This window comes from Podarcis filfolensis (genome assembly GCF_964270895.1).
Source record: "Podarcis filfolensis genome assembly, chromosome: 2".
Classification (NCBI taxonomy): domain Eukaryota; kingdom Metazoa; phylum Chordata; class Lepidosauria; order Squamata; family Lacertidae; genus Podarcis; species Podarcis filfolensis.
Window position 1 is genome coordinate 69,369,478 of NC_139605.1, and position 21,065 is coordinate 69,390,542.

Here is a 21,065-nt window from a genome sequence, read left to right on the forward strand (position 1 = left end):
TCCTGTTTATCCTGAAAATAAAATCCATGTACCAAATTAAATAAATTGTGAAGCTGGCATACAAAACCTTCCTATAATTTTGAAGGAAAAGGTTACCAATCCACTTTAAATTCTTTCATTGCAATGCTTCAGCAGCCAGCCATTTCTCTGGAAACACACGGAGTGTTTATTCCTTTACTGTAAATGGAGTCTTATACTGTCTATACTCAGAAATAAGTGCCACTGTTTTCAATGGAGCTTATTCACAGGTAACTGGGTCAAGACCAGGCAACCTTACACTGCACTCTGAAGCATTTTTATTTAGAACTAAGTCACACTAAGTTCAATCGGATTTACTTTCTGGTCAGTCTCACAGTTTCTATTATTACTATTATTAATAATAATTACAGTATATCTCACCTCTTCCCCTGTCAGGGACTCAAGGCAGCTTACTGCTAAAACTTTTATTTCATTCCATTCATCTGTGAAGATGTTGCACACGATCCCTTCCCTCGCACATTTTTTTCTTTACAACAACCCTATGAGGTAGGTGAGGCAGAGCCACCAATGTCAATGTGCATATGACGTCTTATGTGTGCAGGCGATCAAACGCACGAGAAGCTTCCTGATGGAGAATAGGATGTCCCTATTTTCATCAGAGAAATGTTGGGAGGGTATGTGGTATCGCCCTGAGATTAATAACAGTGTAGACTGCAATGCTAACCCCACTTGCTAGTAGGGTGTAAGCCGTACCGAATTCAAAGGGAATGACTTAAGCACCACTTAAAGGTGCTTACGATGCCACGATCGCACCTTTCAGCAAACTCTCGCCTATTCAACTGTTTTGTTGGCGAAACGCAACGTCACAGACCCGGATCTCCATGTCGCGCCGTAATCGCACACTGCTGCCAAGATGCAGCAGAGTCAAACTACACGCCCAAAAAGATACACAGGTTATTTACAAGTTAAACTGATTTCGGCAAAAAAGGGCGTCTTGCCCAACACATTTGCAATCCACCCACGTTCCAAAGCGGCCAAAAAGTTCTCACTGGGGTCGGGAGGGCGATCCCCCCCTCTCCCCCCCCCTCCCCGCTCAGCCGAACACGAACGCGGCTGCCGCTCCATTAACTTCCAACCCCTCCAAGAACGTTAAGATGGAGACCTCGAGTCAAACCGGAAGCCGAGGGGCGCGCATGACCCGTAGGCCGCCAACCATGCGGCTTCTCTACCCTTCTCCTCTCTCTCTCTCTCTCTCCTTGCCGCTCTAGGAGTCGCACCCGGAAGCCGAGGGCCGGAGACTTAGGTGAGGGAGGGGCCGCATCGGCTGGTGAGTGACGGGTCGGGGCCGGGGTCCCCGCGCGCGCCTGTGAGGCGAGCGACGCCCCTGCTCTGCTCCTGGCGGCGCCTTCTGGGGGCTTCTGGCGAGGCTGGAGCGGCCACGGGAGCTGGCAGGGGGATTTGCCGATAGGAGAGGCACGCTGGCGCGGTTCCGGCGTTTCCTTGTGCACCGGCGGGGTCTGCCACGCCCAGGTTTCGTGACTCTTCGGGGTCTGGCCGGAAGCTAAGCGCAGTCTGTATTAGGAAACTAATCTGGAGTAGATGGTAGTCCCCGTCCCCCGCCCCCTATTGGTGTATTTTCACTTTAAGGACGGGGAGGGAAGTTTAGAGCCTTTCCTCCCCCAAAAATTAAAAAAATAATCGCGCCACAAATTTGCAGCCTCTTGGCGGGAGTCTCTAGGTAGGTTTCCTGAACACGGTGCTTCTGTTGTAGGAAAATGCAGTCCCCCCTCCCCACCAACAGTAAAGTCTAATGATTTGCACACCTGCTTCTTTTGTCCCCAGCTACTATAGCTGAAAGTCCTACATGCTGGCATTTTGAGTGTCACTGACACCAAAAGGATGCAGTTTCCTCGCCCCTTTCTCTGCATTTGTGCTATTTTTGTTTACTTCTCCCTTAATGCTTTAAGGACACGGGGCATCTAGCTCTTGAGAGCCATTGCAGTCAAGGGAACACTTTGCAGGATTATGCGAGAGGAGGCTTTGGCGATATATTGTCCCAAACCAGTTAGTAGTCAACATTGTGATAAGCGTTTCATAATATATCCCGAATCACTATGTTTTGTGTGTGCTATGTAAAAATCACGATGTGGGGAAAACTGAAGCTGGTCATCGCTTCTCTCCTGATTCCTGCTACCCCTGTTGCTGTTCCATAAAATAACAGTTTTATCAATATGGTAAAGGTAGTTAAAAATGTATCAGTTTTAGACTGCTAAGTAGTAGCAGTTTCCAGGACATGACTCCACTGGCCTCTACTTATTTTCATCATTTCAGACATTGTGATAGATCAGTATATTGCATGGTTGATATAGCACAATGTTGAAAACCAGGTATCGCCCAGCCTACGCAGTAGCTAAGGGAAGCTAAGGGTTTTTAGACACTGAGTAGGCATTTGTCAGGAATGCCTTGTTCTCCGTTTTCTTCTGACATGGCGCAGGAGTTTGTAGTAGATTTTTGTTGTTGCCTTCTGTTACACCACTATTACTTTGATTTTTGTCTACACATTAAGGGTTATATCCAATGATGTCTTTCCATTTGGGCAAGGACTTCTGCTTGCACAACAGAGCAACACCCCTCATGTGCTCCTCAAATCTGCTCTGGGGTTCGCCTCAAACCTCCAGATTGTATTTTTTGGGTAGGGGGCAAGAGGAAGGAAAGGGACAGCAAGGTTTGTTGCACAAGCCAAAGTCATTGTGCAAATGGAACAACTTCATTGGATACAATCCCATCTTTTAACATCAGTGTATGCTCTGGGACGTGCTGCAGAGTTGCAAACTAGTCAGATTTACAGTGCACTTTTATATGTGCCTGCTCAGAAATAAGTCCCTTTAACTGCAATGGGAATTACTCCTACTAAATGGGTTTGCTGGTTTAGTAGGGTGGAGCCTTTCTAAATTCAGTAAACCCTGTTGTGGGACTGAAAGCATCCACCAGGAATTTTATATTTTAGCAGAGTAGAAGTAATGTTAGAATCATAGAATTGTATAGTTGGAAGGGACCATGAGTGTCAAATAGTCCAACCCCCTGAAATTCAGGATTCTTACATTTTATTTCTTTTTCTGCAGAAAACAAGCACTAAGCATCATTGACCCTCTGTAGACCACTTAAGACACCAATGCCATTGTCTTCAGCAAGAAGTTGTATTCCTCTTGCCCTAGATATTCAGTGGATAAACAAGTTTGATGATCAGGTCTTACTGATGTGACTAACTAGAAAGGTACCAATTTCTTATGACATTCCTCTGCTAAAATGAAAATTGGTAACGTTACACATTGGGGTTGCTTTTGTATTATTGTGTGTAGCTTAAGAAATAACAATTATTTTAATGGAAGAAAATGCATTTTCCATGTACCTTTAAGAAAAGATTGCTGTGCTGTCACCAGTGCGCATTTCACTTTATCAAGTATGAGGGGATATGTAAGCCCCAAGGAACTTACAAATTTAAAATCTGACACAAGAGTCACAACAGAGGAAGAGAGAAGTAGAGGCAGGTATAAACAGGGAAGTAATAGGAGGCTATATAAGTTACATGTGCTTAGACTTAGAAAACCATTGCTTTCTAGTCTTGCTTTCTTCATCCCTACTATTGTTGTAAGGGACACGGGTGGTGCTGTGGCCTCTTGGGCTTGCTGAACAGAAGGTTGACGGTTTGAATCCCTGCGACGGAGTGAGGTCCTGTTGCTCTGTCCCAGCTCCTGCCAACCTAGCAGTTCGGAAGCAAATCAAAGTGCAAATGGATAAATAGGTACCGCTCCAGCGGGAAGGTAAACGGCGTTTCCGTGCGCTCTGGCACTCGTCATGGTCCTCCGTGTGCCAGAAGCGGTTTAGTCATGCTGGCCACATGACCCGGAAAATTGTCTGTGAACAAACTCTGGCTCCCTCAGCCTGAAAGCGAGATGAGTGCCGCAACCCCATAGTCACCTTTGACTGGACTTAACCGTCCAGGGGTCCTTTACCTTTAGCTTTTTACCTTATTGTTGTTCTACCACTTATTTCATGCCATTAGGTTCAGTATACAGGAGAGAATAATTTTGTGGAAGCAGTGAAGTTTTACATGGCTGAACGCAGCATGCGTTAGCACAGGGTTGGGGAGCCTTCAGCCCTCAGGCCAGTCTTGACCCAGCATGGGTTCCAGTTTTGTCCCTAAGACAATTTTCGTGAACCATGCTCGCCTATCAATCAGATGACATCACCTTAATGGGTGGGTGACATCTGCTGCTGGGCAGGTTTGGTGGGTACAGCGTAGAAATCCGTATTTAACCCCCTTGCCCATTCAGTCCTGCTTTGTAGGTTACATGTGCTCGTTTCCTATGGCCAATCCCTTCAGAAGCCAGGATTATCGGTGACGGCTCATTCTTTCTTGGTTCCGATCACCCTCAGATTGCCCTAAGAGTGATCTGAATTAATGCTGCAATAGACCATTCTTGTATTGGGAAATTGATTTGCAGCTTTGCTTGCCCCGGAGCCCACACGCTTCCTCTGCGTGCCTCTGTTCCCTCTGGGCAGCTTCCAGCTGCAGCTTCCTTTAGCAGAGTGAAATGCACAGCGTTAGAAGCAGAAGCAGTAAGCCGTGTGTGCGTAGTAAATCAGGCCGGACGCTCGGTTTCTTCCTTATCTTACAAATAGCTTTATTCTCGTACAGTTCAACAGATCATAAATCCCGGTGACACAGAACTCATTTTCCGCTCCCTTCCGTACCGGAGCTAAGCTCACTCTGTGTGACAGAGTAGAAGGACACTCCCCTCAGTGTTCTAACGCCACGCCTCGGAATGTGAGACGTCACTCAGAACTTCTTAACCCTGTAAGTTCTGACTCTCTCCATATCTTGTTACAGGAGTCTGCTTAATTTATACTGGGGATATGTTCATCATTCACAGGAACTGTAAATGTCTTCAGAGGACAAAGAAGCTCAGGAAGATGAGCTGCTTGCTTTGGCAAGTATCTATGATGAAGATGAATTCAAGAGAGCGCTGGCTGTACAGGGAGGAGAAACTAGAATCTCTGTGGAATTGCCACCAGGCTTCACCATATATATGAGTGGTGAGTCCATTTCCGTGGATACTTACCTTCTTTGAGTTTATTGCAATACTATCATATGTTCCAAGTGCATTATTCAAGAAGTAGGGACTGATTTGCACAGTGGCCTGATATGTTCATTCTTCACATGGTATTGCACAGGACCAAGCCTTGGGATCACCTGCTCTCCCTACCTCCACCCCCATACTGGCGAATATATGGTGTGAGCAGATGGCTATGCCACATCCATGGATATATGATAGATGGGGGCAAGTATGTGTAATACAGGTTAGATCATACAGCACATTTTGTTGGTATAGGTCATGGGTAGGCAAACTAAGGCCCAATCGCCTTCTAAATCTGGGCTGCGGATGGTCCAGGAATCAGCGTGTTTTTACATGAGTAGAATGTGTGCTTTTATTTAAAACACATCTCTAGGTTATTTGTGGGGCATGGGAATTCATTCATATTTTTTTTTCAAAATATAGTCTTGCCCCCACAAGGTCTGAGGGACAGTGGACCGGCCCCCTGCTGAAAAAGTTTGCTGACCCCTATAGGTTGTGCGATATAGGTTCTGTGAGTGTTGGGCCTGAAGGTGAACCAGCCCTAAAACATTTAGCTAACTGTAAATTCTATAAGGGGTAGGTGCGTTGAATGTTTGCCAAGAAAGCTGTTCAGGTTATGTGAGATCCCAGTCTGTTTGTATCACACATAATCACAGAGCTCGGTCTTCAAAATAAAATGACCTCCGTAGAGTGGGATTATTTGGGGATGAAATCAACATTGGGCTAAGGCAGTCGCTCCATCAGGGCAAGCATTTTGACTTGCCAGACGGATCAATCCTCCTCCTGCACACTGTTCTAGGGATTCTCCTGAAATCCCCTCCCCCATTTCAGGTTTTTTGGGAGGGGGAATGGAGGGGAAGCCCCATTGCACAAGCAGAAGTCCTTGCAGAAGGCTTCTGTTGATAGAACTCATCACCGTATTTTTCGTTCCATAGGACGCACATTTTCCCCTCCAAAAACTAAGGGGAAATGTGTGTGCGTCCTATAGAGCAAATGCAGGCTGCGTCGCTAAGATGGAGAAGATCTTAGCGAAGGGCTCCGTCTCGCTGTTCTAGCTTGGGGATGGCTGCGCGCAAAGCCTCTGCAGGGCAGCGGGGCGCTGCGCTCCAAAGGCTTCAGGGATCTTTGAGGCTGGCGGTGGGGGAAAGCAGCACTTCTCCCCACCGCCAGCCCCACAAGCTCTGGTGAATGTACCTTGAACGCACCTTGTTTTAGAGCGGGAGAACAAGAAAAAAAAAAATTTCCCCCGTTCTCCCCCTCCTATGGTCCGGTGCGTCCAATGGAGCGAAAAATACGGTAGTTGAATCCCACCCTTGTTTTTTACTGAATATGGTTGTGCTGGTGTGATGCCAGCACAGAATGAGATGTTGCATTGACACAATATTGTGTTTCACCCTGCCTGTATCTTAGCTGGCATGGCAACTTAGAGGATTGAAGCTTATTTACACCTAAAGAACTGAACCTCACACTTCTTTTAAAAATACAATGTGCTTTTCTATTAATTTTTCATTTGTGTAGTATCTTTCATCAGAGCTTCTTAGAAGAGTTCTTGAAATATTAATTGGTAGAAAGAGAGCTGTTGAAGCAACCCTCCTGTCTAATACTGTGTATAAGAATTGGAAATCATGCTTATGTTTATAAAACAGCTGCCGCTGACAGAACCATGCTATTTTTAAGATTGTGAGCTCAACAACTTTTTCCTACCGTTCTCTTCATTTGCAATGTTCTTTTTACAGAGCAAAAGAGGGAGGAACAATTTCCTAATAAGATATAGAAGATAGACACTTAAGCTCCTAGTTTTAAGTTTTCCATTACCTTCTTTTGAAAGCTTTGTGGATTACAAGATATGGTTGGTGTCATGTTGTTCCCATCTGAAATATTTTATGCATACATTTATTTAGTTTGAAATCATGTGCACAACTAAATTGTCCCACCATACCTAACTGTATGGGATGACAGTGTTACTTAGGCTGAATTTGCTTGTCTGGCTTTTCTGTTTTGTTCATGAGCATCTAAACCAGGCTTCCTCAAACTCTGCCCTCCAGATGTTTTTGGCCTACAACTCCCATGATCCCTAGCTAGCAGGACCAGTGGTCAGGGATGATGGGAATTGTAGTCTCAAAATATCTGGAGAGCCGAGTTTGAGAAAGCCTGATCTAAACCGTTCTCCCTTTGGGGAATTCAGAGAAAGGAATGGGCTTTTCCCCTAAGCCTGGGGTAGCCAACATGGAGCCCTCCATCCCCCTCATCCAGCGCTGCCAGTTGTCAGGGATGATAACGTCCACAACATCCACAGGGTACCACATTAGCTACCCCTGTTCTAATCACAGTGGTAGAAGAATTAAGAGGCTTCAACTATTGCTTAGAGCAGGGATGGGGAACAGAAAGCCAGATCTGGAAGTGGCCAGCCCAACACCTGACACCATACAATGTTAGGTGAGTCAAACTTCAAGCTGAGGTTGCAAAGAAAAATTCTTCCTTTGCATCCCTGGCTTGAATTCTTTCTGGGGCTTCAAAGATTTTATTGTCAACAATAAGGTGGGTATGTTTTGGCCAAAACAACCTGCTGGGCTTAATTTGGTCCACAAGACAAGAGTTTCCCTGTCACTGGTTTAGAGACATGTTATTTAGCTAAGGCCTGGTTCAGACATTGCAACATTGCAGGCTCACATCCTCAGACATAGTTTCTTGCGATGTCTGCATTGGGCCAATGATTGTTACTACTAACTACAGTTTGCCTCAGAACCACTATTGGAAGCTAGAACTTACCGAGTGGGTGTCTCATTCTTTGGAGACAAAACATGGTTAGTGATAAACTTGATTTTTGCTTAACATCACAGCAAGCCATGGTTACTGTGAACCAGGAAGTGGAAGAGAGAATTAAAAAACATGTTGGAAGGAGGGACCATGCAATCCAAACACATCTCAGTAGAGTCTGTGTGAACTAGTTTTATAACAAAAATAATTTCAGATAAAGGGAAACTTTATGAAACCATATCAAACAATTCTCTTAGGTAGTAGCACAGCTTGTTGCTTCTTCCTGACACTTATCAGATTTTTATTTTTTTAGGCAACCTGACAGAGAATCTCCAGAACAGCAAGTTTGAATGCAGAGTTTGTTTTTTGCCTCCGATTGTGCTGCATTTTGAATTCCCACCAGACTACCCGTCAACTTCCCCACCTGTCTTCACCCTCTGTAGCAAGTGGCTTTCTCAGGCTCAGGTTAGATACAGATCTTTAACAATTCGTGTAGTTCACCAGAATGGTAATATTTCTTGTTAATGATTAATATCGTGGTTGGTTATTAATCTGGATGCAGCAACAAAAAACTACTTGGAAGAAGCTTAAGAGCTAGTTAGGAAGAATAATGTATTAATACTTCTTAGATGTATCTCTGTCATACCTAAAGTCAGGTGGTGTGAGTTTAAAACGTTTTTAATTGTTCTTAAAGCTGCTCTAAATCCTTCATGTCCAATGAACTTCGGCATGATTAGCATTGCTTCTTCTTTTGAAAAATCCTACCATAACTGGTGGTTTTCCTTTTCCCTTCTACGTCATCTATATATGTGCACCCATAATATAGTGCACACAAAGGGTTGTTGTGTGATGTGGGACATGCAGTATGAACGCTGCACATGATGAGCAACTGTGCTCTCCTAAACATGGTGTGAGTACAGCAAAGTCCCCAGCCTTCTAGTTATCCAAACTCACTTTGTGCCCCATGCTTAGTTCTAAGTAAATAGTAATCCAGTTCATCAGAACACTGGATTTTCCAAATTTTTTCTTACTCTATATTTAGGACCTAAGTCAGGAAATAAAGGGGTTTCAACATTTGACATCAATAACACTAAAAATGCTTCATGAAAGTCAGAGTTAGATGCTGTTGCCTTACATTAAAGAAATAGCTTTTATTTTAGATCTGTAGTTGTTTATGAAAGAGTGAGAGAGGAATGTACATTTTGGTTTAGTTTATTCTATCATGAGAAAACTGTGTGGGTGATATCCAATGTGAGTCATGATCAGAGTAGACGTTGAAATCAGTGGAACTTAGCTCCATTAATTATTGCAGAAACAATAGTGGATTGCCAAATGAGACTCCTTTCTTCTTTACTAGAAGTCTTGCCAAATTCTCTCTAGCTTTCCAGCTTACATTTTACCAATGTAACGTGCTATTGGAATGAAGTTTTATGTTTTAACATTGTACAATGCCCTGGTATTTATTGCATCTGGCATTTTATAAATAAAATATAAGTACAAAGGACACTTAATTGCTTCTGGAATTGCACGTATTTTACACCCTGTGCTGTGGGCTGCTCTCAGGAAGACCTCTAAATTCTTGCTATATTATTAAGGCTGTAGCGCCAAGCTAGGAGCTTCTGTTCAACAGAATGTTTCATTGCACTACATTGAGTTCCAACCCCAGGAAGGAATTCAGCATGGTGCTATGGTAGTCATTCTGTTAGTGCAAGCATTTCAGCTTTCCAGATAGAATAATCTGCTGTTTCCTCCCCCTGTTTGCTATTCTGGGGGTTCTTCTGACTCCCACCCCCCAGCTAATGGGGGCGGGGAGAGAGAAAAGCCCTGTTTCGCTAGTGGAATTCCTTGTGTGGGCTTCTGCTAGTGGGACCCGTTACTTGAATCCAACCCCTAATCTTGAAATGGTATGCTTTCTTAAAAGATAAAGTACGATACAGATCTCGGGAAGTGTAGAAGATGCTCTCACATCCCTGCCGTTTGTTTTTCTTCTAGCTCTCTGCACTTTGTAAGCATTTGGACAACTTATGGGAAGAAAACAGAGGCTGTGTGATCCTGTTTGCCTGGATGCAGTTTCTCAAGGAAGAAACACTTACATATCTGAACATCAGCTCGCCCTATGAACCAAAGATATGTGACCAAGGACAAGAGCAAAGCAGGAAAGGCAAAGAGGATGGGGCAGGCGCCGCAGCCGCGCAGGAAGAAGCCCTTGATGCAAGAGCCGTGCAGGATGTTGAGTCTCTGTCCAGCCTGATTAGAGAGATTCTGGACTTTGATCAGGCCCAAAGGCAAAAGTGCTTCAACAGTAAAATGTACACGTGCAATGTCTGCTTTTCTGAAAAGCTGGGAAGTGAATGTATGTACTTTATGGAATGCAGGCATGTGTACTGCAGGGCTTGCTTGAAGGACTACTTTGAAATTAAAATCAAAGATGGTGAGGTCCACTACTTGAATTGTCCAGAACCGAAATGTCCTTCCGTTGCTACTCCTGGGCAGGTAACAACAATCATTTCTATGGCAATCCATTAAAAAAAAAAAGAGTTTGATTTTTTTTGTTTTTAAGTGCAACACTGTTCTCAGCCCCACAATAGATAGGCGTTAAACCCAAAGAGGAAAGCCTGGACTTCAGTGCAAAAGATTTGTGGCTGTAAAGGACTAGGACGGTAGTTTTGTGAAACAGACTTGCACTTAGACTAAGACAAACTTAAATCCATGTTTCTAGTTTTCTGCAATGAGTTATTAGGTAGATGGCCGTTTGGAATGGGTGTGCTACCTGGAGCTTTTTGCAAATCTTTGATGCTGTCTTTGACTTGGTCTGGTACTGGAATAACTGGAACACATGTAGATATGCTGTCTTGGGCACTGATTGCTCTCTCCTGTGATCTGCTAGCTGAAGTTTCTATGAAAAGGCAACAGGTCTAACTAGAAAGTAGTTGATGAATACCTCAGCAGTGTGTCTTTTGCTTCTCTTAGCAAAGCCATGACTGAATCTTGCTAGGCAAATAAAGCCAGTGCAGGCTCCTTTTTCCAATAGTTGAAACTCACCAACACTATGAATTGTATCCAATGGCAGTCAAACTCAGCATAGACCCATTGAAATAAATGGACATGACTAACTTGGGTTCATTCATTTCAGTGGATCTACTCTTGACTAGAATGTAGTTGGATCCAACCCTAAATTTTATTGATCATCATCATTTTAGGTAAAAGAGTTGGTGGAAGAGGAACTCTTTGCACGTTACGACCGCCTGCTGCTCCAGTCAAGCTTGGATATGATGGCCGATGTGGTATATTGCCCACGACCATGTTGCCAAACACCTGTAATGCAGGAACCATCGGGCACGATGGGCATCTGCTCCAGGTGCAATTATGCCTTCTGTACGTTGTGTAAGATGACTTACCATGGCGTCTCCCGGTGTAAAGTCACTGCAGGTGAGTTGAACTCAACAAAAGTAGTATTTTAACTGTGAAATGTTTGGATGTGAAATGTATGTACTGTTCGCCTTTTGAGGTAGACACCTTTTTGATGATATTATTTCCGTAGGATCATTTAAGTGGAGTTCTCTGAAGGATATAATTTATTCTGTTGTCTTCTGCATAACATGTTCGTCCCACTGTTTCTGCTGTCTCTCCATTCATCCCATTAGAAGAAGTACTGCCTATAATTTTGAGATTCTGTTGTGTACAGTCAGATGTGCACCAGAGTGGGGTGGGGAAACACTTTGCAGCCTGAAGGCTCCATTTCCAACCTTCCAAAGGCCACATGACAGTGGTTGACAGGGCTAGAGGCAGAAGAAGGTGGAGCGAGAAATGTACATTTTACCTTCCTACAGTAGAGCAACTTTCTACACACACCACACACTCCTCTTTATCTTCTACCCAGGTAAGCCAGAAGCGTTTTCAGACACACTTGATCCAGGTAAAAATGGTTGGGGTGCAAAACAGGGCCATTGAGGGGCATTGCCTGGAGAAAGAGGGCGAAGCTTGGGGAGAGCCCTGATAGCCAGAGAGGGCTGAAGGGCTGTAATCAACTCCCCAATTAGCTCAGTGCTCTTCATAAGCCCTGAACTAATTATGTACATCAATAGTTTTGGAAATCAATTTATGGTGGTGGAATTGATTCAGAACCCATTGATTGCCCGTGATTCAGCTGCTCACAACCCTTGTTGATTGTTCCATATGGATTAAGCTGACCGGTAATGGCATTCAGTGGCGTAGCGTGGGTTGTCAGCACCCGGGGCAAGGCAAGTAATTTGTGCCCCTAACCCATGGATTTGCGCCCCCTAACCCGTGGATTTGCGCCCCCTAACCCTAACCCTCAGATGTTGCGCCCGGTGCGGCCGGCCCCCCCTGCACCCCCCACGCTACGCCACTGATGGCATTTGTTTTGTTTGAGAAGTGGAGTTGGGCACGTTTGTGAAGTACGGTTTTGCCAGACTTGACCAGCGCCTTCTGTTCATTCTATTGTTTCCCTCAGAGAAGTTAGCAGACCTGTGCAAGGAGTACCTTGAAGCAGACGAGGCCACGCAGAAGTTTTTAGAGCAGCGCTACGGAAAAAGGGTGATCCAAAAGACACTGGAGGAAATGGACAGCAAAGAGTGGCTGGAAAAGAATTCCAAATCTTGTCCTTGCTGTGGGACTCCTATAGAGGTGAGAACAGGACAGAGGGGGAAATGCTTCAGAGAATCAAGGGCATTTGTTTTAAGGATACTAACACAGATTCTTATAGGCAAGTAACTTAGAACCTTGTTTCCTTCTTTAGCACCCATGCACAGTCTGTCTTGTGGGTAAAAGACTAAACCAAAGCCAGATTTCCCTTGAAGCTTTGGTACTGGGGTTCAAAAGCTGGAACACACACACACTTAGAAAATCGGCTTTTGTAGTTTTTAAGGGACATGATGTACCCAGGAAGGTAGAAGGAGAGGAAGGTGTCCCCTTCTATTGGCATTAGGACAAGGGCGCTTGGAAGTGTAACTCTGAAGGGAAACTATAATTCCCATTATGTGGGAAGCCATGCACTTCAAATGTGTGTTGGGTGTATTTTAAACATGTGGTGTAGATCTGCCCTAAGGCCTGAATTCAGACTTAGTCATGTTTAGAGTAGGCCCATTGGAATCAGTGGGGGTTAGGCTAGTTATGATTAATTTGAATCCCACTGATTTCTGTGGGTCTCCTCTAAGCATGCCCAAGTCTGGATTCAACCTAGACAAATTTAAACAGCATAAGCATAGAATAGACCCTGCTTTGTCAGATGCATGGTGTGTTCTTCTAAGTTGTGTGTGTGTGTACATCTGGGGCGAGAAGAATTGCAAGCTGTTTGTACATGTGTTTTTCTCTCTGTGCAATATACTAACACAGCCACCCCCTGTGGAAAGATCTTAAACTGAAATCCTGTGTGATTGTGTGTGTGTGAGAGAGCAGAGTTAACTCCTTTTCCCTAGAAAGGAATCAGCAAGTTTCATATTTTTGAATGTGCTGTGATTACAGCATTGATGACTGTGGCATAAGACATAATTGATACTTGAAGTTGTTTGCCTTTGTGTCTTTCTTTCTCTCCACTTTCAGAAGTTGGATGGCTGCAACAAGATGACATGCACTGCTTGTACACAGTACTTCTGTTGGCTTTGTATGGGTTCTCTGCCAAGAGGAAATCCATATATGCACTTTAATGATCCAGCATCTCCCTGTTTTAACCGGTATGTATACGTCTGCGATGCTGAAACTGTAAAGTTACATCAACTGCATTTGGGGCCAGTTTATTTGGATCAGCAGGAGCTGAAACCTAGAAGGATTTCAGTGCAGATTGTCATCTAGTCAGCCTTCTCCCTGACATGCTCTCTTTTGGCGACCAGGCTTTATATACGAGTTTTGTTTGTGCTGAGAACATGCTGCCTGAAGTGTTGGAATCCAAAGATGTGCTTTTTCAGCGCATCTGTATGAATGGGTCCTTCAGTAGCTGAAGGAAGTTGAACCTCAGAGTGCATGTCTTGTTACGTATAGGTCCGTTTGGATGGTTTCCTGATTCAAGAGTTGCATTCTTGTGTGTTTCAGGCTATTTCGAGGTGGGGAAGATGATGGCAACTTCTGGGAGGAGGAGGGCTAGTCTACCCAGATCCCAAAGCGAAAGAAATCAAAGAAAAATGAAGTTGTGCCACCCATGCTGTGTTCAAGATTGTACTTAAGCATTGGCACTTGAGAACAGTATGCATATGCACTGAAAGAGTATGCTTATAGACCTTTTTCTTTTTTTGGTCATCACTAAAAGTCTTCAAACTAGGGCTGGGGAACCATTTCCAGGAAGGGGGCTGGAACTTACCCCACAGGCCACTTTGATAGGTGGGCGGGGCTGCCCGCCTGTCACTCAACTGGCATCAAGTGTGGTGCAGGTGGGTGTGGCTGGGGGGGAAATGGCCCGTAGGCCAGAGGTAATCTATTCCACTTTAAATTCACAAGCTGATTTGAAATCCTACGTAATTTTGAGATCCTTGCACCTTGAAAAATTAGAGCAAACTCACTAGAATGCCAGTTCTTGCAAATGTCTCTGCTGCCACTGAAACAAGTGGAAAGTGATTATTATTGTTATTACCCATACTAAGGAGAAAGTGGCATTATAAATGTGCATTGCTATAAAATCAGGGATTCCTTAATGGTTCTTATGCTAGAACAGCAACTCATTCATGCTAGAATCTATTCCAGCAGGAGTGGAGATCCTCTCTGGCTTATGAACCCGAGAGCATGATTTCTTTGATTTTTACCTTTCATTCATCACCTCCTGAAGCACTTTCCAACACTGAGGTTATTTGAACTTTTGGGACTCTTCCCATATTCATTTCTGAAGCTGGCCTTCCACACAGCGTATAAATATTTGCCATCCTACTAGCTCACCCTACTGAAGGTCAACAGGTGCTATAAAATAGCTTCATATAAATATTAAACTTACATACAAATTCACCTTCACCATCACACCTGCCTCTAGATAATATAGTTTATGGCTAAATGATGCACTGGCACAATAAGTTCTCAAACTATTACCAGCATGCTAGTTTTAGGATTGCGTGAGAGAGGCGGCAGCCTCTGCTGGACAACCAGGTTGGCCTCAAAAACTTGCAAAATGGGGAACAAGTGTCCTTGTCTCTGGAGAAGGCTTTGCAGTTAGTCAAGGAGGTGTTTATTTCTGCTGCAGAGAGAGATGTATACCCTGGAGATGCACTAAAAATCTGCATTATCCCAAAAGATGGAATTAAAGAAGAAACAGTTCCATTGTGAAGAGACTAAACCAGTGCACTATACATTTAAAGAATTTTGGTGTGCAACCTTAATTTTCACGCAGGCTATATGCTGCTAGTATGGTATTTGATGTAATAAAAAAGGAACCAAAACAGAAAACAAACAAAAACTATTTACTATCCTGCATCCCCAGAAGCTGTAGTTTGTCTTCCCCATGCAGGTGCCCTCCAGCTGTTTTGGATTATTACTCAGTTCTGGCTGGCGCTGATGGGTTTTAGTTCAAAACACTGGAGGCCAGGTTGGGGAAGACTACTCCAGGCAGTAATAGTAAGGAGAGTTCAAGAGCAGGCTGGTCACTGGCACGGGCAATGTTTTGGCACCATGGAGGACTTAGAAGTGGGGGAATTATATAGTCATTGTATATGATGCACTACAGAATTGTGGAAACTTTAAAAAATTGTGTTCTCTGGATGGCTTGCAATTCTTGCTTTCTCTGATTATGTTCCCTTAGTTCCCAGTCAGCCCCCAACAATGTTTCAATCCATCTTTCCAAATCCCACAGAATAAATACAACTTGATTGTTTTGGAAAAATGTACGGATTTTAATGTAAAAAAAAAATTAGTAGCAAAAGCTCCACATTTTCACGTTCCATTCTTGGTTACAGATCATCTTTTTGTTATGCAAACAGATAACATGTTCAGATAACATGTACTTCTCGGTAACACTTAAGTTATACAGTGCTCTGTTAAGGAGAATAGACAGCCTCTGTTTTCTCATTTGGTCTTTAAAAAGGGGGCAAACTGACAGTTAGCTTTGCAGCTGAACAATGCTTGGTGTAGCTGCATCTGTTGCTACTACCTCACCATTGAGAAAATGATATTTTCCAATAATGTGTTTTGCTGTCGACCGTTCCCAAGATACAAAGGCAGGGTGCTTTCAACCAGCTCCATGTGAGTTACAGGACTGCATAACCAGTTGCTCCAAATCGTAAGAGGCTAGTCACTATATGGCTTCTTGGACTGCCTTTTTTCTCCTCCCATTTCTTTCATACTGTATAGTGGATCCACAAGTTTGTTGTGAACAAGCATCAAACCTGAATTAATTGATACAAAACAGCAGACACTTAGTTCTAATGCAGATATAACTGGCAGTAGCTTCAAAGGAAATATTTCACATTCTGCCTAAACTTACAGTCACTACTAAAATAGCTTGGGGTGGTTGCCAGTTGAAATGTTTTCAGTTCATAGTAGTATACTGTACATCACTTGGAGCTTTAAAAAATATAAGCTGCACTCCTCAACATTTCTAAAAAAGAGTAGCAGCAAGTAAAGGAAAAATAATTAGTGACTCCCCAGTGAGGTAATAGCTTTGCAAATTGGAGAATGGACCAAAACAGTCTGCATTGCATGTTATGGTCTCAGAAGATTCTCCTTGTATTTAAGGCTCCCAAAAGATAAAACAGGTGAGCAGTGAGCCGTACTTAGCAACCCAGGGCGAGTTCTTGTAAAGTCCTTTTGAGTTACCATATTTCACTTCTGTGTTTTACACACAAGGTGGCCATCTCTCATCCTCATTACCAAGCTTCTTACCTTGAAAGTACTTCACGGTTTTTACTTTAAGTTCCAGCGTGGCATCTTCATCGCATACGAAGACAGTGCGGGGATGTTGCTGAAAGGCAGACACTGTCCACATGTGATTTACTCCTTCCTCAATAGCCTTGTACAAAGCAAATGCCTTATGGGCTCCTGTGATTAGAATCATAACCTGAATTGTAAGACACAACAGGGAACACGGTTAGGCTTAGGGCTTTTGTCACCTTCCGAGATAAGAAAAATGTTCCTGGCTACTCTCTAATATGTACAGATTTTAGGATGGAGGAGATGAGAGAGGGACGTGATTTAGAAAACCAACATTTTACAAATAAAGTAAGGGACAAAAGTTAGAGGATACTACCAATATTTGAGAGTGTCTGCCAAAAAGGGGCAGAGAGAGCAAAGTAGCAACTAGAGCTATCAACATTGGAATATTTGTCATAGTCAGTGTGACGTTGATTTCCACTCTTAAGATTCCAACTACCATCAGCCCCCGTCAGTATTGCTAATATGGATGATAGAAGCTGGTAGTCCAGCAACTTCCGGAGGCCACAGGTTCCCTATCCCTGAAATTAAGGTACTGTTGTGCTAACCTCTCTGGCATCCATGACTGTACCCACTCCAACTGTAAGTGCCATTGTGGGCACTTTGGAGAGGTCTCCATCAAAGAATCTGGCATTAGCCAATATCGTGTCCATAGCTAAGGTCTTGACTCTGGTTCTGGACACCAGGCTTGAGCCTGGCTCATTGAAGGCAATATGACCATCTGGGCCAATACCTGTAATGGAGACAGTTCACGTTTAGAATCTAGCGAAAGAAAGGAAACATCAAGAATACCAGAAAGTGATTCAGGATTAGGTGCTTATTGGGCTCAAGAAAACTTAACATGGAAGTTGCAAGTCGGCTTTAGCTCATAAACCATCCTGTGAAAATTTACTTGCCCCTGATAAACATTTAGGAAAAGCATCTTCTCCAATATCCCAGGACCTGACAAAGTCACTAAAAAAAGGAATGGCTTTATCTACAGAAATAATGAAACTAGACTGCTACAGCAGTCTTCAGTTAACTGACACTATCTGCCTCTTCCGTACATGTGTGTACACCACTTGGTATCTTATCCCTTGATGGTTCATCACTCTGGTTTGCAGCATAAAATGAACTGCTTTCGCTACAAAGCACATGCTCTGAGGTAGACACAAAAAGCCGTTGTGGCAATTTGCTGATCTACGAAGGTCATTTCACCACCTGCAAGTCACTGAGGGATGGCCACGCATGTTCAGACCTTGCCCCCTCTCAATGTTCACCTCCAACAAAGAGTTCGATTCCTCCAGCCTCTTTGATTTTTCTTTCAAAAGCCTCACACTCTGCTTCTAGGTTAGCTGCATTTCCATCCAGAATGTGTGTGTTTTCAGAGGAGATGTCAATGTGCTTGAAGAAGTTGTTCCACATGAAGGAGTGGTAGCTTTCTGGGTGATCCCTTGGAAGACCTGACAAGAACACAAGGTTAGCTCAGGGCTATATATTCCTGCATTTCTGTGAAATGAATGCAGCGGCAACAGCCCAATGTTCTCCTGTAGTATCCAGCAGGGGGGAAAGTTGCATATTTTATTGTTGGTTTTGCAGATGAGTTTCTCTCCAGGTGAGTTTCACACTCCACAGATATTATGTCACTACTTGACGACCCACGCTCCTCCTCGCCTGTTACACAGCAGTCTAAAGTTCACTCTCTATGGACCCATGATAAGAAAGTGTGGCCAAACAGAACAAATCTTTGGAGCTTGTTTTCTAATTCACAGCAAGCAGGGATCGTGGGGAAGTGTTCGTCTACATTACATACACTAAATTCTTGCTTCCTCCCCCAAAGACTAAGTTTAAAAACATGGAGAAGCAATTTAATGAATATTCCTTTTATATGTATTTTGGGTGCTTTGTCAGCTTGACTGAAAGCAACAGCAATGTGAAACAAACAGACCGCTGCCCACAAAAAAACAGACTGCTGAACTAACAATGTTTGGAGATAAGCAGGAATGGATTTTTGAATGAAAGGACCATGAGCCCTGGTACTAAAAACAAAGCCCTTTGCTCAGTAGCTACTCAGAGGCACCTGGATCTTTAATTGGACATGTATGTATGGAACTTTACAGTGGTACCTCTGGTTACGAACAATTTGTTCCGGAGGTCCGTTCTTAAGCTGAAACTGTTCTTATCCTGAGGCATGTTTTCGCTAATAGGTTTTTTTTGGGGGGGGTAGATAATGCATTATCCATATATGAAATCAGCCCACTTTTTTCACTGTGCCTCTTATGGTATCTCATCTTTCTTGTAAAGATGTCTGGATTGACTCCAGTGTCAGAAATGCACTGTTTGCACAGGCAGTCATAAAGTACTCCTCTTAAAAGTGGCAGTGAGAGAGGGTTCAGCAGCTGGTGTTCAAGCTAAGCTTTCTTCTCCCTGCCTCCAGTTGTTACCAGAGCACTACTCGATAACCATATTGTAATCCAGCGGTTTTCAACCTTTTTGAGTCCACAGCTCCCTTGACCAACTACATTGTTTCTGTGGCACCCCTGTGGGCTCAGGAGCCCAGTTATGTCACCCCTTGCTTTCAGAGCTGGAAGCTTCTCACCCTTTTTTCAAACACCTTCCCTTGTGGCGTATTCCCTCAGCACCCCTTACCATCATTCAAGGCACCCCAGGGTGTCACAGCACACTGGTTGAAAACCACTGATCTAAACCATTTGTGAGGGTCACCTGAGAAGTGGTGGATAAATAACAAATATGTAATGTCCCATTGGTGTTCAAACCTGTCATATTCTTATTCCCAAAAAAAAAAATTCATCAAAAAATATGTAACAGACTTTGCACACAACAATGTGTAGGCAACTGCTTCAGTGCCTTGTCAGAACAACTCAGTAGCGGTTCATATATAGAAGGCTATATATTCCTTCAGGGGTTCACCCATAAAAAAAATAACAGCTGATTGGATGCCTAACTTCTGTGCCTTCAGTGACTCACACATTTAGTTTAGCTATCATTTCAAAGAATGTTGGTTTTGAAAGGTCTCTAAGTCTGGGTGAAACTTGGATGCCTTCTCTTGTTGGAATGCGTTGGAATAAAGACAAACAGGTGGATGGTGTTTTTGAGAGCGTCTTCAGAATTCCAAGGTTGCTTTTTGAGAGTCCTCCTGAGAGTCCTCTTTTAGAGTCCTTTTTTAGAGTCCCCTTGAAACCCACGCGTCTCTCTCTTTTATTGAATCTTACAAAGCATGGCCACTGGTATGCTAGTGGCTGATTGGTTAAAATACAAACAAAGAGGCTAGTTCCTTATTGGTTAACATAGGTATAAGGCGGGATTACACAAGTCCATTAATCTCCAATACTTCAAAGGATATTGGGAGAAATGGGCATTAGACAAGTATCTAAGCTTTTAATCCACTTAGACTAAAGATTGATTATAATATGTCTATAGCAATTACTAATATTATGATCATAATATAAGAACACCTAATTAATTATACACTGAAGGAAAACAGATCATTGTAAACTTATTGTGACCTAAGTGAAAAGAGTGGAATGCAAAGAATGGAATTTATGTGTGTGCCTGGCACAGCTTTACACAGCGTGTATGTGAGGGAGAAGCAGAGAAAGATTTTAAGGTACAAAAGTTAAGAAAAAGAGCTAAGAAAAGTTTCCCAGAATGCCACAGAAAAGAACCAGTGTTTTACTAGACTGGCACATAAAGAGAACATCTCTTCATCTCCTCCTTTCTTTTCTTATTTGCGAAATAAGGCAACTAGATGAATAAGGCAACAATACTTCAGGATTAGTGGTTTGCCATCGAATCCGAAAATAATACTGCGAGGGTGGATGGGGCAAGAGTACTTCAGGATTAGTGGTGTGCCAGCGAATCCCAAAATAATTCTACCCACATTTCCCCTTTTTGTTTATTCTTGGCGTTGCCATTTCGAATAATAGGCAGCGAGGAGAGTACTAGGTGGCTGAGGCGGAGAGAAAAAGCGAGAAAAAAGATTTGTAAGGCTAGGAATGCATTGGAGGAAGCAAAAGAACAAAATTAATATACATACAATCATTATGGCATAATAAAAAAGACTACGAAGCCAATTAAAATTAGGCAACCAGCCAGTGAACCACAGAAAAATAGAATCCCAGAAACCAGAGAACCCAATGTCCTGTTTAATGTGGTGGGTAAGATTTTGCAAATGAGAAATTTGACGTTGAACGGCTTTAGAATTGTCAGTGATGTTAAAACAGCACATATCTGCGACTTGCTCACAGCCATAATGATGAAGCATAAGAAGGTAGTCGATAGCAGCTCTGTTTTTGAATAAACCATTGTGAAGTTCAGCTTGCTCTGCGT

General features: G+C 43.3%; 2 protein-coding genes across 7 annotated transcripts in view; one reads left to right on the plus strand and one right to left on the minus strand.

The window, feature by feature from the left end:
• The first annotated feature begins 899 nt into the window (after nucleotides 1-899).
• The window catches only part of LOC310756359 (E3 ubiquitin-protein ligase RNF14-like), a 44,102-nt gene continuing 23,936 nt past the window's right edge, over nucleotides 900-21,065 (plus strand). The window contains exons 1-9 of one of the 6 annotated variants that reach the window (XM_083600182.1): nucleotides 900-1,306; nucleotides 3,102-3,253; nucleotides 4,914-5,076; nucleotides 8,188-8,339; nucleotides 9,867-10,367; nucleotides 11,075-11,303; nucleotides 12,349-12,521; nucleotides 13,437-13,567; nucleotides 13,923-15,690. In XM_083600182.1, coding sequence (XP_083456308.1) covers nucleotides 4,923-5,076; nucleotides 8,188-8,339; nucleotides 9,867-10,367; nucleotides 11,075-11,303; nucleotides 12,349-12,521; nucleotides 13,437-13,567; nucleotides 13,923-13,974 — 1,392 coding nt within the window. In that variant the 5' untranslated portion in view covers nucleotides 900-1,306; nucleotides 3,102-3,253; nucleotides 4,914-4,922 and the 3' untranslated portion in view covers nucleotides 13,975-15,690. Of the gene's footprint in view, nucleotides 1,718-3,101; nucleotides 3,254-4,913; nucleotides 5,077-8,187; nucleotides 8,602-8,789; nucleotides 10,368-11,074; nucleotides 11,304-12,348; nucleotides 12,522-13,436; nucleotides 13,568-13,922; nucleotides 15,691-21,065 lie in introns of those variants that run through there. The other 5 variants (XM_083600183.1, XM_083600186.1, XM_083600187.1 and 2 more) reach the window with 5 other exon arrangements.
• Nucleotides 15,677-18,414, minus strand: LOC310756361 (glucosamine-6-phosphate deaminase 1-like). The gene is made up of 4 exons (XM_083600190.1): nucleotides 17,996-18,414; nucleotides 17,285-17,469; nucleotides 16,689-16,863; nucleotides 15,677-16,192 (listed from the first exon to the last, which is right to left on the minus strand). The coding sequence occupies exons 1-4, from the start codon at nucleotides 18,138-18,140 to the stop codon at nucleotides 16,095-16,097; spliced, it is 603 nt and encodes a 200-aa protein (XP_083456316.1). The 5' UTR covers nucleotides 18,141-18,414; the 3' UTR covers nucleotides 15,677-16,094.

Coding starts and splice junctions, on each gene's coding strand:
- LOC310756361 (XM_083600190.1), bottom strand. CDS start 18,140: ATGTGGAACAACTTCTTCAAGCACATTGACATCTCCTCTGAAAACACA. Junction 16,864..17,284: donor CAGTCATGGATGCCAGAGAG/GTTAGCACAACA, acceptor CTTACAATTCAG/GTTATGATTCTAATCACAGG. Junction 16,193..16,688: donor AACCGTGAAGTACTTTCAAG/GTAAGAAGCTTG, acceptor CAATTAATTCAG/GTTTGATGCTTGTTCACAAC.